We start from the raw sequence: 17,925 nt of genomic DNA, 5'->3' as shown, positions 1-17,925 counted from the left end.
AGAACAGGATTTGGGGGACACTACAGCAGGGCTTGCACCGCCTGCACCCCTGACTTCCTGTGTGCCAATCTGTGGAAGGTAGGCTGCAGAAGTTCCCCCGCCCTCTCCCCCTAGAGGGGACACTGGGGCTAAGGGCTGCTATCCTCAGCCATTCCAGAAGAGGGATTTTTCCCTACCCACATGCATACCCAGCCCAGCTATTCTGGCTAAGGACTTGACCTCAAATAGCAACAGCAGAGACATGACAACACTCCCATTTTGGCGGCCCTTCCTGCTGTGCCCAGGGACCAGAGCAGTTCAGTGCAGCTATATTGTGGCTCACCTGGAGAGCTGGGTCAGGGGTGGGTTGGGTATGAGACCCAGAGCTGCACAGAATGAAAAGTACAATTGCATGTAGATTCTGTTTGCACTAAAGCAAAGACTGTCTTGGCAGCTTCATACGGTACTTCCATGCCAAAAGAGTCTGCTTTCTTCGGAGCATTTCTCTTCTGGGTGCAGGGTGGGAGGTGCTGAGAATCCCCCTGATGTGCTGAGTGCCCACAACTGCCACTGAAGTCAGGTGGAGTTGCGGCTGTTCATTGTCTCAGGATCTTTCAGGTGCATTTGTAGGAAGCTAAACAGGACGGCTCTGCTCATCACAGAGTGTCTATTGCCTCTTTCCAAGAATGGGTTCTTCATCTTCTGTATCCTATTCATAGATGGGAGGTTGAACTGGATGAAAAAGACCCCCATTCGGTGAGGTATTTAAGTACATGAGAAATCCCACTGACTTAATGAGTCATGGGTTGAAGAACCTTGCTGAATCGCTTAGCATGCAAGTTTGAGCAATCTTGCTGCAAGGAAAAAAATGGGATAATTTAGATACCCAGTCAATATAACAGTCTTCCCTTTCTGACTGCTGTGACAGTTACTAGAATGCTTCTGAACCATAAAGTAACTGTGCTGAATTACCACTAGCCAAGTGGTTGTTGGGGTGTGTGTGTATATATATTTATATATAGATTTTCATAGTGACTTTCTTATGGGAAACCATGAGTACTGTACTGCTAGTAAATATCCTTTGCAACTCATCTGCTTCCATCTGTTCAGCTCTGTGAGGTTTTTTTTTGGTTCTTAGCAAACATCCTGATTTATAAAAAGATTTTAATAAAGGCCCATTAATATGAAAAAATAAATAAAAAAGGAATGAAACAGTTTGCATCCACCCCTTAAGAATAAAGCACAAAACTTTATTCATTGACTTGATCTGAGTACAACAGTGATGCAGATTATAGTGGCACAGGAGTGCAATATGTGTTGCTTGCAATATGAAAGTAGAGAAGATCAGTAAATGTACAGAACAGCAACCTCGGTCAACTTCTCATTTCGCAAACAAGCAGACTCACTGTATAGACAAACATCAATTCACTTTTACAGAAAGATTCAGAAATAGAGCTGTCCCACAAACCATTGAAAAAGAAAGGGAATCTTTCAAAAAAGCCTGGTTCGTCAGGTTTCTGAAGGGAGGGGAGAAAGCAAAATGAAACCTAACACAAAACAAAACCCCCATCACTAAAACCTATCAACTTAAAACAAAATATCCTTTTAAAGTTAGTTTTATGTCCCAAAACTTAAACCCTAACCATCTATAAGGCCCCCTTACTGCAAGGGTTGTTAGCAACTCACACAGTCACACTGCTTGCACAGAACAGTTTCATTAATGATGCAAAAATCTCATTACTATGTGAAGAAATGGCTTCTGAGATAGATATTTTTCTGGCCTAGCCAGCTGAATAAGGGCCTCATCCAAAGTAGGCTGAAGTCAATGGGAGTCTTTCCATTGATTTCAACGGGCTTTGGATCAGGTCCAAAAGACGCATATAGGCACCTAAGTCCCAGTGACTTTCAATTCCTCTCTGCATCTTTAGGAATTAGGCACATAAATACATTTGAAAATCTGGCCCAAAGTGCTGTGTTTGATACACTAACTGTATTCTGCAAGATTGTACAGCTGAAACACCTGTTTACCTCCAGAACAAAACGTAAGGCCCGTTTCAATCACAAAGCATGTAGGATCAATATTCTCTTCTGTGGATGAACATTTTGAGGAAGTAATTAACATAAATGCATTTCCTTGTGAGAAGCCCTTTGGGAAATGAAGTAATTCATGGCAACAACACTGATGGCCAATTATTTCCCCACTTCCTGAACCAGTGCTTACATTTAAATTAATATGCTTACTGGAGTCAGAGATGATGCCTGACAAGGGGGGCTTTCAACTGGAACGTCCAAATCTGTGCACGACACTGGTTTTCTTATCATTTAAATGGGACACACAAGGTGGGGGAGGGAATCACAAGACAAAATCCACACCAGCTGCCACCCACTGTGGGCCTTGTAGCCAACCTCTGGCGGTGTTTTCCTACCAAAGGAGAAAGGCACATTGTTCTCTCATCACAGAGCTCAGTAGCACTTTCTATGCTTCTCATTACATTGCAATAGCATAAGGCCATACCCCAGCCCTCCCCAGTATGTGTCTGCGGCCCTTGTTTGCCTGAGCGGCCCCACGAAGTCTGAGGGGGTGAACAGTGCAGTGGCACTGGGACAGCTCAAGGGAGCGCTAACTGCAGGATCAGGACCCAAGTGTGTGTGGTGGACAGAGATGACCATGGCTCCTGGACAGGTTGGGTGCTTTGCTTGTTCCCGCCAATGGGGGTGGGTGGCGAATCTTCTTGTGACTGTTCTTTTCAATGGATATAAAGTAATGTCCAACATGTGGAGTGTGTCATAGCAAAACAAAGACCAAACCACCCCTACCCCCACAACTGAATCCTGAAAGGGTGTTAATAGATATCGAAGAGGGGAAAGGGATGGAGAGAAAGAGAAGGTTTTTCATTCATTACATACTCCTCTATCTTAAGGCCCAGCCCTTCTAAGGGCTGAGTTCTCCCAACTTCCATTGAAGTCAATGGGACCTACAGGTGCTCAGGACCGCTCAGTATTAGGTCTTTGGGATACAGCATTGGCAGTGCTGAGCGCTCTCCTCTCTTTCTAGGGGCTGATTCTGTGGTCACTTTTTACACCAGCTTTTTTCCATTGACTTCAGTAGACTTACTCCTGATTTACACCTGTTACTCCAGATTTACATTTGTCCATGACTCCAGTGACTTCAAGGGCTTTGAGAGTGAGCAGCACTTGGCTGACCTGCAATTATTTCCTCTTAAGTACTTTAAACTCACTTCTGAGGAGCCCTGGAGGACCGTAGCTGAGCCAGACCCACTCCCCACCTCAAGGCATCCCTGCCATATTTATAACAGAAGAAAATAATTTTCTCTTTGTAAAGATTAACTTGAATTTTAAAACTGGCCACAGCATAAACATCTCGAGAGAGGCAACTACTTCTCAAAGGGATTTGGCTTCAAAGGGTGGTGGCTAATTCAAGCTTAACAAATCTTTCCAAAAAGATTTAGTGACTCTCCCCAAATGATAGGACTTTTGGACCATCTGGGTGAAGACAACTTTCCAAGGTATGCCTCTGAATGGGGAAAGGATGGCAAAACCTTCAGCATCAGAGCAAGTAAAAGTTTAAAACAGGCAAACGTCAAAGAAAAGACAGTCCATGCCTGACAGGAAACACCAGGAAATTATCAGAATCACAAAATTAAGTCTTTCACCTTGTAAGACCAATAACCCGTTCATTACTTTTCCAGGCTGACTCTTTTCATCGCATATGGAAGCTGATCTGAGTTTACAAGTCACCACAAAGCATATTGAAGGAGCAGTTACTAACCAGAAACTGAGAACAAATGTGTATTGTCGTTAGACAATCTTTTCAAACTCTTAACAGCACTCCAATCTGTTTTAAGTGACACCAGCATGAAGTTATCTACTAAGGAAGACAAAATAATATAATGAAGCTCCTCAAACAAGTTTTGAAAGGGGAAAAAAATGGTTTCATGTTTCACCGGGAAGATGAAAGTGTTAGACATGTCTAAAATCTTCCAAATCTATCCTTCCAGCTACTGGCTTAAATCTGCAGAGAAGACACAATGCACACATTAAGATAAATGCACTATTATTCTGATTTTCAAGCCTGAGTGGAAATGAGTTCACTTACAATATAGTGCAAGGACATTGGACTGGCCAAGTCTTCCTTCTTTCTGGTTTATATAAAAATTCTTGTTTCTTTTTTCTGTCTCTTAGTTGACAGGAGAGGGGACAAAAACGGTAAGTCATATTACTTGATCCCAACTACACTGACGAATATTGCTAAGTTTCAGAGTAACAGCCGTGTTAGTCTGTATTTGCAAAAAGAAAAGGAGTACTTGTGGCACCTTAGAGACTAACCAATTTATTTGAGCATGAGCTTTCGTGAGCTACAGCTCACTTCATCGGATGAAGTGAGCTAAAGCTTATGCTCAAATAAATTGGTTAGTCTCTAAGGTGCCACAAGTACTCCTTTTCTTTTTGTGAATATTGCTAAGCTACACACAGCATTCCTCAGCAATCTCATCACTGCTGGTATGGGTGCTGTAGACCTGAATGAAAGACAATAAGTAATGGGCGGCATTTTCAAAAAGAAGTGCCTATGGCCAAATTCTGCACTGATTTACACCCAGGCCAATCATGGCAATGCACTAGTATACTTAGAACATGCGAACACATCAGCAATCAGGTAATATGCATTTGTATCTGCAAATGGGAACCTACATGAACAGCAGCATATCTCCAGCGAATGTTGAAGAAGGAGGGGGAATTTAACTACATCTTGAAGATATGTCCCAAAACAACAGAATACGGGAGTGGTACTAGGGAAATGATTCACAAACTGATTAAGGAGCCCCTCCCTGGGGCTATGTCTCTGTTTACAAGGCTGCTATTTGCCTTCTCCGCCTGATGGGAAGGTAGAAAAACCTGTGGTGAGAATTACTAGCTGCTCACTGGAGAAAACAGGCCCCAGGGCTGCAGCAGTGATCCTTAAAGTCATGGCATCTCCTAGGGTTTGTGTACACAGGGACATTCAGGAAAGTTAAGATGAAATAACTAAAGTTGTGAGGTAAAGCAACATTAATTCACAGTAGCGGAGAATTTAGCGACAGTGAACTAACATCACTTTTGTCTTGAATGACAGCATTTACACAGGGGTGTAACCCTCTGTAATTAATGTACTTTAACTTCACACATTTATCTGATTCATCTTAACTTTCCTGAATGTCTCCATGTATTTCTTAGTAATGGAGAAACCTATGGTTGTAAAGAACAATGACACCAGCTTCTACATAGTCTACACTCATCTTCAGGATTTTGCTAACATGTCTGGAGCATCTAAATTGGCTTCTCTTTCGTTTCTTTCTAAGCAGGGATAGTGACAATAGGTTGGAAACTGGTAAGAAATAGATACAATCTAACCTGAAGTCATTTTTCATAGCTTGGGTTTTTGAAAATAAAGCACTGAAAATAAGCAGATCAGAAATTTTGAAATTCAAACTTTGCCGTTTTTCAACTTTTCCGTGGATAACGTTCCCGTGTCTGTTGTGCAGATGTTTATTAATAAATCTAGAGATGGAGGGAACAATGTGGTCTGCAAGCATGCAGCTTTTCCTGTGCTATGCAGGAAAGCATCCTTTGAACTGAAAATTAGAACTGCGAAAAAGACGCAGACTAAGGCTGACCCTTGAAATTATTGCTCACCAGCATCTGTCACACTATGTTCATGTGGAGTCATCTGCAGGGTTGGGGCCTAAACACTTTCAGAGATTTTTTAAAAACTGATACCCAAAATATCCATCTTGAAATTGAGCCATAATCTGCAAGAAACAAATAGCAAATTTCAGTAAGTCCCAACCCTAACAAATGCCCTAATCGTAAGATGTTTGCCCCTTCAGTGTGTTGTGTTTGGTTTCATTGGTAACCCGGATTTGCATCTCACATTTCAGTTATTCCACTCCCATTTACTTGTTAATAGTAATCTGGAAATGTTTATTATGCTTGTGCAGGAACTTGAAACAAAACAACATGCTGAACTGATGCTTGCTGTAACCCCACTGAAATCACAGGGATAGCTCAGTGGGGGGAGGGATAGCTCAGTGGTTTGAGCGTTGGCCTGCTAAACCCAGGGTTGTGAGTTCAATCCTTGAGGGGGCCATTTAGGGATCTGGGGCAAAAATTGGGGATTGGTCCTGCTTTGAGCAGGGGGTTGGGCTAGATGGATCCCCTGGATAGGTCCTCCAAATACTAAACCCACTGCCCAGATCTCTTCAGTGGAACAGCACTGGTTCTGTTGGATCAGGCCTCTCTGGGACTGCAAACAGAAAGCAGGTTTTGCTTAATTCTGCACATTGAGAAGATTAGTTATTGGACAGCATGCTGTCCTGCTGGAGCAGAAGTGCAAAACTCAATGCAATGATCCAGAATCTCACATCTCCTACACGACCTTACAGACCTAACCACCTCCTCCTCCTGATGTCTATGTGTTAGTCCTCATTAACAGAAAACACAAAAGCTTCTGGTGTCTCCCATGAGGACTATCAAATCTAAAAGGAAAATCTTGACATCCCTTTGTAGACTAGCACACTCATAAAAGAGAGGGATACATTGGCAGTTCAGCTCCAATGTAGAGAAGATGCTGACCTTTCAGCAGCTAAACATTCATTCGGGGAAGTTAATGTGTTCCTCATGTCCCCGTGTGAACACAACCTGCCTTCCAAGCAGTGAAGTTATATACAGGCAATCCTCACACTCTGGAGCACAGTGGGAAAAGAATGCAAACAATAATAAACATAACTCATTCAAAAAACTATCCTGCATGACTTCCTGCACCCTACAAAGCATGCCAGGCACAAAGGAAAAAAAACAACAAAAAACCAAAATCCCAAGGCTGCATCTTTGTAGCATGAAAGAAATTCCAAACCCTCTTTTCAAAGCATAAGTGAAAACACGGTAACAAACAACAAAAGAAGTGCTCAACTTGATACATTGTGCAGTATCGTCAATGTCTGCAACAGCGATTTAACCAATGAGACTGTACTGGGAAAACATGGTGCAAGATAGGGCTATTTCACACAGAAGCCTCCCTTCCTCTGCCAAAAGGGGTTAAATCGCATGTCTGCCCACACAGAAAAAAATTCTCTGCTGGTGCAACTCAGTGCAGCTGAGCCGTTTTTCAGTAGCAGGGAATTTGGCCCAAAGTCTGTGGGTGTGCACCGGAGCATACATTAGAAGAATTTCCTTTTAACCCTTTCATTCCCTCCACCCACCCTAAATCCCCAGACTAAACAACAAGAAAACTGCCACTCCTACACCATTCCCTTTACTTAAATGACTAGTAAAGCCCAGGCCATGTTAATTAAAGCAGAAAGTATGGAGGAGGGAAGATCTGAAAACATACACAGCAATTCACTATTGATATCCTAGCATATATGTAGTACAAGTACGAGCAGGGAATCTGTTTTCCAATAATTTGGTTGGTATGCAGGGGAACAGAGCAAACTGCCTACCTCGTTCTTTCATAACAGAAAGAATATGCCCTTTTAAAACAGTGCCAGTTAAGAAATGGTGTGCAAAAAGGATTAATTTTACGATATGGGTATACTACAGAATATATGTATATATATTCATTTCTTGAAATGATTACAATTCTTTCATTCTACTAGGCATCCTAAGAGCACTTCCTGGCTCTAGCAATAAAGTTCATCATATTCTGGACAAAAGAAAAGGGAATATTATTGAGGGAGAAGAAAAGAACCGCTTCCTATCATGTATACAACATGTAAAAAGTTTACACATGTGAAAACTACCATCGAGTTTCTGAACACAGAAATTTTTACCCCATTGGCAAATGTTCATCTTGGCCCAATTGCTATGAATACAGGTGCCTTTGTCAGATTTTCCCTTTTTGGTGGATGAGTAAGTTGCTCTCCGAAGAGAATTTGGACTTTATCATACAATATCCTATGCAATTTGTTTTGTTTTGTTTAAAGGGCTATAAATGTAGAGTGAATTAAAAGAGTTTTGCTTTCTTCTTCATGTCGTTGCGTCTCCAAAGAGGTAACTTGTCAAACTCTTGTATTGTCATGCCAAATATTTCTTGAAAAACTTCCGGTGCTAAGTGACGCTGGAAAAAGGGAGAAAAGCACAGTCAGTAACAACCAAGGAGATGTCAATGGAGAACGGGCTCATTAAAGATTGCATTTCGAAGCACAGCAAGTCTCAGGGAGCTAGGGTAAACTGGCAAGCAGCTCCAGTGCTAGCCTTAGGGGCCTGATTAAAGGTCCAGGGACACACACTGAAATAATGCTAACAAAGCTCTCAAAGTGCTTTCCACCACGAATGAATTCATAATCATACCTACATCTTATATAGTGATTTTCATCAGTAGGTCCCCCAGGCACTTTAAAAGAGCGGTCAGTATCATCCCCACTGCACAGCTGGGGAAACTGAGGCACAGAGAAGGGAAGTGACATGCCTAACATCCCAGCCAGCCAGCGGCAGAGCCCGGAAGTGAACCCAGGTCTCCTGAATCCCACTCCAGTGCTCTATCCACTGGGTTTCACTGTCCCCCATTAATTAGGTTTCTCAGCTCACTTGCGACATAGGTATTACTGTTTCCATTTTAAGAGAGGGAAACAGACAGAGAGTGATGAAAGGACTGGGCCAGCTAGCATGCAGCACACGTGCTAGGGAAAGCAAGGTTTGACTAAGCCATCTCTCCAGCAAATCACACTCCCTTGAAGCTGTGGTGCGTCAGCACCTGCACTGGCCACACCCCCTCATAGTGCTGTCTCAGACTCTACAAAGGTTTCTTCCTCAGCTGCTGCTTAGAATATGCTGGGTGGGGGGACGAAGCTCTCCCTGGTGCATGAGCAAAACACAGGGCAGAAATACACCTATAGCCCCCAGATCCATTCCTTTCAAAACATATAGAAATGACCATAATGCTGTCTGGATATTGGTGGCCCCATTCAAAACCGGGTTTATAACCACAAGCCGTCAGAACATCGCACAACTTGCCCAAGTCTCCTTAACCCACACTGATGAACAATTTTTAATGTGGAAGTAGAGATATAAACCTCATGCTTCTAGACATAAGGCAAACACTAACTAATGGCAGCTGGGAAGAAACTTCTGCTGTGGGCAGGTTATTCCATAACAGGGCAGTCTGGAGTCCCTGGCTCCTCCGTAGCAGCTGGCAGGGGGGCTGGAACAATCCGTACAGTGGGAGTGCTGAGAGCTAATGAACCAAACGGTAAACCCCGTATTTGATGGAAACCACTTCAAGCCAGCACCCCCAGCACCTATGGAATCTGGAACCGGCCACTGCCAGAGATGTGATACTGGACCGGAGCTCATGTTCCTAAGATTATTGGATAATGATTTACCAATATCTGCCTTCTCATCAATTTATGAGCAAACACAACTGGATGCTTGAGCAGCTCTGTCAGTGAGGTTAAATGAGACATTCATATTCATTCCTCAATGCAGATTTGCAATTGCTATAGTGTTTAACCCTTCGCCTTTGCTACCACCTCCGGAATCCTTCCTCTTGACAAATCTCCATTGCTAAGCAAGGCATTTCTGAGCAGGCTTCTTGGTTCTAATCAAGGGCCCACACTTCTACATTTGATTGTTCAAATGAGGAACAATAATAAACTTCAGTAGGAAAGTCTATTTAAGAACTTGCTTCCTTACCTCAAGCCGGGTTCTGTCTACATCCCGTAATATTTTATTTCGCCCTCTGTTGGTCACCATGAGCATTTCATATGGAAAAATCTGTTTGTGTATAAGAGGGATGGGGGGAGGAGGGGGAAGAGACATATTTACATTCAAAAACAAAGAACATATATGTATTCTTCACCCAACCACACAACCACTGTTCTTAGAAGGAAATTACAAAACTATAAAAAAAACCTTCAAGTTGCCTGAAATTGAAGTCCAGTCTGGCTTGAACAAATACTCCTTCGCTAACAAAATCAACTCGACCACATTTCGTAGGTACAATACCCGTCAGCACCATTTTCAGAGATGTGTATATCCACACTTCCCACAGACTTATATAAAAGGTACAGTATATACATTTGTTTTTAGCCACAAAGATGCATCTCTAGTAAATTTTTTGCCACTTGGTAAGTTAGCGTGGAGTTTATTTAGGTAAAAATATATATAGCATTCATGAACACTTTTGATGGTTGCAATAATTTGCACAGTTCTAAGGAAAAGAACTAATGTCTATTGTACTTCAACCACCACCACCACCACCTGAAAATAGTCAGAAAAAGTAGCATCTCTTAACAACTTTGTTAGTTACCACATCGGGCCTTGTGTTGAGTGAAATTTATCAGATGAATTATTTTCATGTTGTTTGTTGATTTGTTTACAAACAAATCACAGGTCGCCACTGTGCATTTTGACCTTGACATCGATGGATGGATTGCAGGAAAAGGTTTTGTAGAAGGTTTTGTACATGCCTTCCCCTTCTTTAACATGGCATACATCCATTCAATCTTCTATACAATATTTTATGAGGTTCTCTGGTTTGATTAATACTGTACTCAATAGTCAGATATTCCACATTAATCAATTTTTGGGACTAAGGAAGATCATGCTCTTCATTTATTTGGACAGGTTTAATGCCACAGTTTTAAAATGAAAAGACTTGGAGCTTTTCCTGTCAGCTATTCCCTAATCAATCTGACCCAATCAAAATGATATGCCACAGAAAGGAATAAATAAAATTTGGTGCCTAAAATGAAGTGCTGGATTCACAGCCCTGGAAACTGAAGTCCTCTGTTTAGTTATCAAACATCTACAGAATAGACAGCAACAGTTCAGGTGTCCCTTTGCCGAGACACCTATGTGTCTTTGCCATAACTTAGAGAGACCATGTCTAAAGGTAATGGAACCTCTAATGGTCCATCTCCTATTGTCCATTTCACCTTTGGCCGCTCTGCTGAGCATGCCCACAGGCTTCTCAATTACGGCCTGACTCAACTCTTATTTAAGTTAATGTGAGTTTTAACATGGGCTTCAGTGCAAATTGGATTGGCCTTTATTGCCAGCTGTGGTGGTGGTTTTAGTGATGTGCATATTTGTCCACTGGGGAAAGGACAGAGACCACCAATTCCTCTCACAGAAACCGCTATGCAGCCAGCCAATGTTATAAATACGCTTAACGTTCTTAGAAATGAAGACTGTCCCTGGTGACAAAACTTTGTATTGTCCTGCCTCACTAAGTTCATTCCATAGTCACCAACTATCCCAACAAATTTTTCAGAAGCACAATAAATAAGATTCAGCCATAAATAAACATACCATTGAGTTTATTGTAGTTAATAACTTAAATAACGTGTACTTAACCATATCTTACAACCAGTATGTCTTAGTAGAGTCTGACATTCTCATAATTGTACAATTAGTTCTACTTTATACTTTAAGAGTTACATTGTTTCTGTTCAACACTTAAAATAACTACAGTATACAATTTTATATGAAAAAGTGTAACTTGTCATAAAATAACCACAGTGAACACAGGGAAAGCTTATTTCAAAGGTTTGAGGTCATCATCATGTTTTATATTTAAAAATTCACTACATAGCATAGTTCATCATTCTTGGTTTCAGAACACACAAACTCTAATCCCCTTTTGAGGTACTCTTTGCTTGTTTCTATTGGGTGAAGTTTCGTGAAATTCACCAATTTCCACATCCCATATTTTTCATGGGCAATAAACACACATTTTGAGCCAGATCCTCAGCTCATTTAAGTTGGTGTTGGCAAGTTAATTGGGCTACACCAATTTACACTAACTGAGAATCTGGCCCTACATGATTAAATGTCAACACAAACTAAACTTTTACTTCAGCAAAATTCCCATAAATTTTACCCTGAGGACAATGTCAGAATTTGCCACCCAAAGCAAGAATAACAGTTATTTAAAAATGTATTGCCTGGGTCCATCAACAGAAATGGTGGCTGTAAGAGGTTATATTGCATCAAAGCAGGCATTATATTGCAGTAAGGAGCCAGAATAAAGCAAGATCTAGGGAGTGGTGAATTCCCTAAGGTAGATATATAAATATATTTTTAAAATATGCATTTCATTTAGGTCAAGGCTTATGAAGCCAGGGATAGGGCCTTCTATAATATGTCTGATGCTGGTTCAGAAGCAGAGAAGGCAATGTTGTCTGCAAAAATTGCTGCTCACCCTAAAGGCAGAAACATCAACCCTTAGGATTTTGGCAAAACCATAGTTTTTCAGCAGGTTAACCATCAATAGAGAAATATATACAATGTAAAACACAGCTCTAATTGAATCCCTCTCACTATTAACACTCAGTTTCAGTCCCAAAATGCCTTTAGCCACAGTTGTAAAGTATTACATTTTATACCCAGGTGATACCATCCTTTCTCAACAAACACCCTAAGAATCCCTCTTTTCAAAATTGAATTTAGGGCTGATGAAGGCAGGTGGACTGACAGCCCTGGAGATGTGAGTCTGTTATTCATTGTTAGAACAGGTACAGTAGGGCAGCAGCAGTGCAAGCTTCCCACCATCTGTCTCACTTCTCGAGCGCTTCAAAACTGGGCCTGTCCCATAAAATTCGGTAAAGGTGGCAGCTCAATGGCTAGGTGGATTACTTGGGTGCTCCAGCCTCTTTGCCTGCTTAAGACTTTGGCTTCTCTACTGAGGCTACCAACTCGGGGTCTCAGTTTGTGTCAGTTTAGGTGATAGCTAATTTGGGATGGTGCCATCTGCAGGCTTGGAAATGGACTAAGACTCCCCCGCAACTCCCAATTCATTTCTCATAAGCCACATTTCACATTAGCTGGTAACAATCTTCTCCCTGTGACTATTAACAGTAATGACCAAGAACAATGCCTCTCTTTACTTCCTTCACTATGTTTTACAGGAAAATCCAAGATATTGTAGGACCATAAGAGTTGAGCGTAATCTAGTCACATGGGGATTAATGCACCTGGGTCACATGAGTCATGTGAATGTTCCCTTTGAATACTGAGAAATGACGGATTTTGGTGAGCATGCGTCAGTCTAAATGTTTGTGTGGGAAGCGGAGGTACACCTAAGGAACATTCCTCTTGGTCACACGGGAGTCACCTGGAGATTATACAGGGCTTCTGCCAACTGGACAGGTAGCGGTGCCAATCTGTTACATACAGTACCGTCAAGGCAGGGGCAGTACTAATCCACAGGAAAAGATGCACTGCCGCTGTCCCTCGCCATTGTCTTTCAATTACTCTCGAAAAATAATGTTTTCATGCTTCCCTTTTGGCTCACTATGCCAGTCAAACAGGTTAGAATGAAATGGAAAGAGAGAGTCTCAGAAAGGCAGTGAGCTTGGCTCAAAAGCAGAGGTGGGGAAAATGCATCTGTTTACTGCACCAGGCAGCTTCACATTATCTCTTAATAAGGAGAATGATCTCTTCTTACGGGTTAGCGTGCACCCCTAGAAAGGTGTGTTGCTATAACCCACAGGTTTCAGATGTACTGTAAGGTGAGGCATAACAGCTATGCTGATAACTGCATTTGTTTTACTAACAAGCAGCATACACAGTCGGGTAAGTTGGACAATGCCTGTGTATAAATGACTTCTCCTCCTGCTCCAATAACTTGAGTATCAAACCCTATTTAACTTTTAGGATCTGATGCTCATTTACACCAAGGCCTCTTTCCACAGCTGGAGTGGTATAAAGAGGCCCTAGTGTGAGAATTAAGCCCTTCCCTTTCCACTAATGCTCTGTAACTAACCCCGCCTCACTACAGTTAAACATGCCTGTTCCTGAGTTATGCGTCTATCCAGGTTTAAGCACTGTGGGTTCCTGCTGTTTTGGCTCTTTGAATCACAGCTGTGCAGGGAATGAGCTGCATTTGGCATCACTCAAGCACTTTCAGCCTCTCAGTGTTGCCCTCTGAAATCCCTCCTTGGGGCTGCATACTGTGGCTGCTCTTGTCCCTCCCCTGAAGCAGACAGGAGGCACACCCATGCAAGGTGAGGGCCAGCACAGAGGGAGAGATTTGGCACATAAGGAGCAATGATTGGGATGAGGGAAAGAGAAACAACAGGGACTCAAGACATTTCCTATAGTATCTCATCTGCAGTACATATTCAAACCTTCACTGTCTCGAAGGAAAATATTAGCTGCACTTGCCTTTGGTTCCAACATGTTAGGCATAGACACTCCTCTGTCCATTCTCATTCCGGGAACATGACCATCCGGGAGGGACTGCATCGGATATAGGTATACATCAGACTCACAGGTTACACATACACACACACAGGGAAAAGGTACTTATGTAATGGTGAAAACAGAGGTGAATTTATGCTCAAACTTTCCTCAAATCTTAACAATTAATCTTAACATATGGAACAATGTCATAACTCCTGCTTATTATTTTTCTAAGGTGAGCTCTGGATCCCATCTCCAATTTTCCTTCCCTCAAAGGCTCTGATCTGCTCTCGGCTCAGTAGGCCTGGACATGGCTCACTGTGAAACCATCCATAGCACTCCCAATCAACCAGGGGGTTACTACAGAGTGGCCACACCTTTCCTGTCTCCATGGCTTCCTCTGTGGGCTTGCAGCTTGGAACCTCAACTCAGACATATGCACCGAGTCCGCGGGTGCTCCAGGGCTGGAGCACTGACGGGGAAAAATTGGTGGGTGCAGAGCACCCACAGGCAGCTCCCCGCCCCAGCTCACCTCTGCCTGCACTCCGCCTCCACCTTCTCCCCTGAGTGGGCCACCGCATCCTGCTTCTCCCCACTCCCTCCCAGCGCTTGCGCTGCAAAACAGCACGGCAAGCCTGAGAGGGAGGGAGGGGGCAGGAGGAGGAACGTGGCGCGCTTGGGGAAGAGGCGGGGCCAGGGCAGGGATTTGGGGAGGGATCCAATAAGGGCAGGGAGGGGGCGGAGTCGGGGCGGGGCCGAGGCACGAGCACCCACCGGCACCAGCGAAAGTTGGCGCCTGTGAACTCAGATCCCACACGACAATATGTCTGGGCACTATTAAACCACTGGGTCACGCTGCCCCTTGCAACTGTCACTTTATCACTTGGATAGTGTTAGAGTGTGGCTTTACTCTGAAAAAGTGACTGCAAAAATGGCACCATGAAATTCCACGCAAGTCTTTTTTCTCATAACAAACAGCACTCAGTTATATCCGATATGCTCAGCTGACAAGTAAAATGGTGTCATTTCTAACTGCAAACTCTACCTGTGACAGTCAATCTGAGTTCTTTCCATTTCACACATCATCAGTAATAAAGGCTTTGCAGGTCCTATTACAAAGGCTCTGTTACATGTGTATCCTACTTTTCCATTTTATCTTCATGGACACCTGGGAAAACCTAATGCCTTTTCCACAGGAACAACTGATTGAAACTTAGGGCAACTCCCACGAAAGTCAATGGAAAGAGATTCTTTGACCTTAGTGGGAGTTAAATCGGGCATTTAATGAACAATTATGCTGAATATGTACCAGCATGAATAGACTCCAGTTTACACTCTGCTAGGTGTATTGGTTCTACAGTGATAGCAAGTGAAAAGTAGCTTCAACTTATTTTTGTCACACAGGCAGATTTTACTGGGAACGCACACAGGAGGCAGCTCTGGGTTAAGAAGGTGCCATTTCTACATAGTTACTGTTCATAGCATAGCCACACTTTAAGCACAATGCATGGCACGACAAATATATCTTGTAATCTGTTATCCTCTCACTGCAGATCCATCTTTGATACGGTACATAATCAATTTGCCCAAGTATTTAAATTATAATAATTATTTAGCATTTATATTGCCATAGAGCCTACAGGCCAACCATGTTGGGGCTTCATTGTGCTAGGTGCTGTACAAATACATATTATTGTGAACATTCATTAAGATATGCAATGGCAAAAAGTTATCATTGGGATCTGGAGAGGAGGGGCTGGCACTTGCAAGAGCATCTACTGCTGGAAAATCTATGGTGACAGCATCATAGGAGACCACTGGCCAGCTTTCTCAGCTGGAGGGTGAATTCCATGTTCACAGCCACAGACGAAAAGGGAGAGTTTGGGGCTTGTAGTATGGAAGATGGGGGCCCCCAGAATGAAGAGGAATGTGTCTAGACCACCCTTTAGTTGGGACAAGACATGGGGAGAGAGAACCCATGCTCAGATGCCAAGAAGGAACCACTACAGAAAACTTTCATTTCCACATCAATTAGCTTTACAAAGCAGGTCACAAAACTGGCGTGCGGGCCTCCTCACCCATACAGTTCTGGGGCTGTACCAGGAAGAATCTTAGCTGTGCCTGTCCCTTGTTGATACAAGTCTACATCGTTGATTATGCTTAAACATGCAGATAAACTGAAACAAATGTCTTAAAAAAACCCTTCCCTGTAGCAGTAATTCAGACTTGAATAACAGAGTGGATGTTTTTATCTCTGCTGTCAGTTGATGGATGAAAACCCGTACTCTACCTGGAAATCTGAAAAGCAAAGGGAAATCTTGTCAGCATTAGAATGCAGCAGAACATGGATTGGTCACAAACACCAAACAGAATATTTTAATTGTTCAGCGAAAGCAGTATCAGATCAGTTTGCAGCCTCCAGCAGACATCAGCTTGCTGTTCACCACTCTGACACTATTGATGTTTCTCAGAGATATCGGAAGATAGTTGCTATCAATTCACAAAAGGGTGCATTAGCTCCAGTAACTCATCTCCGCTTATTTTGTAATTAAACATGAAAGAGATAACAGTCTCTCTGTCCCAGTCAATCGACAGTGTTGAAACTGATGTGATGTACTGATATTGTTGGGGACAGGTCAGATTTTTTGACTGACTTGAATCCAAAGGCCTGATCCAGTTTCTACTGAAGTCAAGGGAAAGATTTAAGGGAGAAGGGAATTAGAATCCAAGGCCTTATCCAAATGAGAAAACGGTACCAATTTAATGACATTGGTTTAGAAATTGGCTTAATTAAATCAGTGCAACATCCTAAACATTAATTAAATCTAGGGCTGTCAAGCAATTAGAAAAAACTAATCACGATTAAACGCACTGTTAAAGAATAATAGAATGCCATTTATTAAAATATTTTTGGATGTTTTCTACTTTTCAAATATATTGATTTTAATTACCACACAAAATACAAAGTGTACAGTGCTCACTTCATATTATTATTTTTGATTATAAATATTTGCCAGTAAAAAAAAAAAGAAATAGTATTTTTCAGTTCACCTAATACAAGTACTGTAATGCAATCTCTTTATCATGAAAGTTGAACTTACATATGTAGAATTACGTACAAAAAAAACCTGCATTCAAAAGTGAAACAATGTAAAACTTTAGAGCCTACAAGCCCATTCAGTCCTACTTCTTGTTCAGCCAATCAGTCAAACAAGTTCATTAACATTTGCAGGAGATAATGCTGCCCGCTTTTTGTTTACAGTGTCACCTGAAAGTGAGGACAGTTGTTCTCATGGTACTGTTGTAGCCCGCGTCGCAAGATATTTACATGCCAGATGCACTAAAGATTTATATGTCCCTTCATGCTTCAACCATCCTTCCAGAGGACATGCATCCATGCCAATGACAGGTTCTGCTCGACAATGATCCAAAGCAGTGCGGACTGATGCATATTCATTTTCATCATCTGAGTCAGATGCCACCAGCAGAAGGTTGATTTTCTTGTTGGGTGGTTCAGTTCTGTAGTTTCTGCATCGGAGTGTTGCTCCTTTAAGACTTCTGAAAAGATTCTCCACACCTCATCCCCCTCAGATTTTGGAAGGCACTTCAGATTCTTAAACCTTGGGTTGAGTGCTGTAACTATCTTTAGAAATCTCACATTGGTTCCCTTTTTGCGTTTCGTCAAATCTGCAGTGAAAGTGTTCTTAAAACGAACAACATTTGCTGGGTCATCATCCGAGACTGCTATAACATGAAATATATGGC

At 42.3% G+C, this 17,925-nt stretch overlaps 1 protein-coding gene across 8 annotated transcripts in view; it reads right to left on the bottom strand.

Annotated features, from left to right (window-relative positions):
* Nucleotides 1-1,208: 1,208 nt before the first annotated feature.
* Nucleotides 1,209-17,925, bottom strand: part of ABLIM1 (actin binding LIM protein 1) — a 321,669-nt gene continuing 304,952 nt past the window's right edge. For 5 of the 8 annotated variants that reach the window (XM_084634868.1, XM_084634873.1, XM_084634867.1 and 2 more), the window contains one exon: nucleotides 11,344-16,458. In XM_084634868.1, coding sequence (XP_084490994.1) covers nucleotides 16,421-16,458 — 38 coding nt within the window. In that variant the 3' untranslated portion in view covers nucleotides 11,344-16,420. Of the gene's footprint in view, nucleotides 8,093-9,666; nucleotides 9,748-11,342; nucleotides 16,459-17,925 lie in introns of those variants that run through there. The other 3 variants (XM_084634874.1, XM_084634871.1, XM_084634870.1) reach the window with 3 other exon arrangements.

The sequence above is a fragment of the Lepidochelys olivacea genome (genome assembly GCF_965140295.1).
Source record: "Lepidochelys olivacea isolate rLepOli2 genome assembly, chromosome: 7".
Taxonomy (NCBI): domain Eukaryota; kingdom Metazoa; phylum Chordata; order Testudines; family Cheloniidae; genus Lepidochelys; species Lepidochelys olivacea.
The sequence above is the reverse complement of the archived record's forward strand: the minus strand, read 5'-3'. Positions and strand labels throughout refer to the sequence as shown.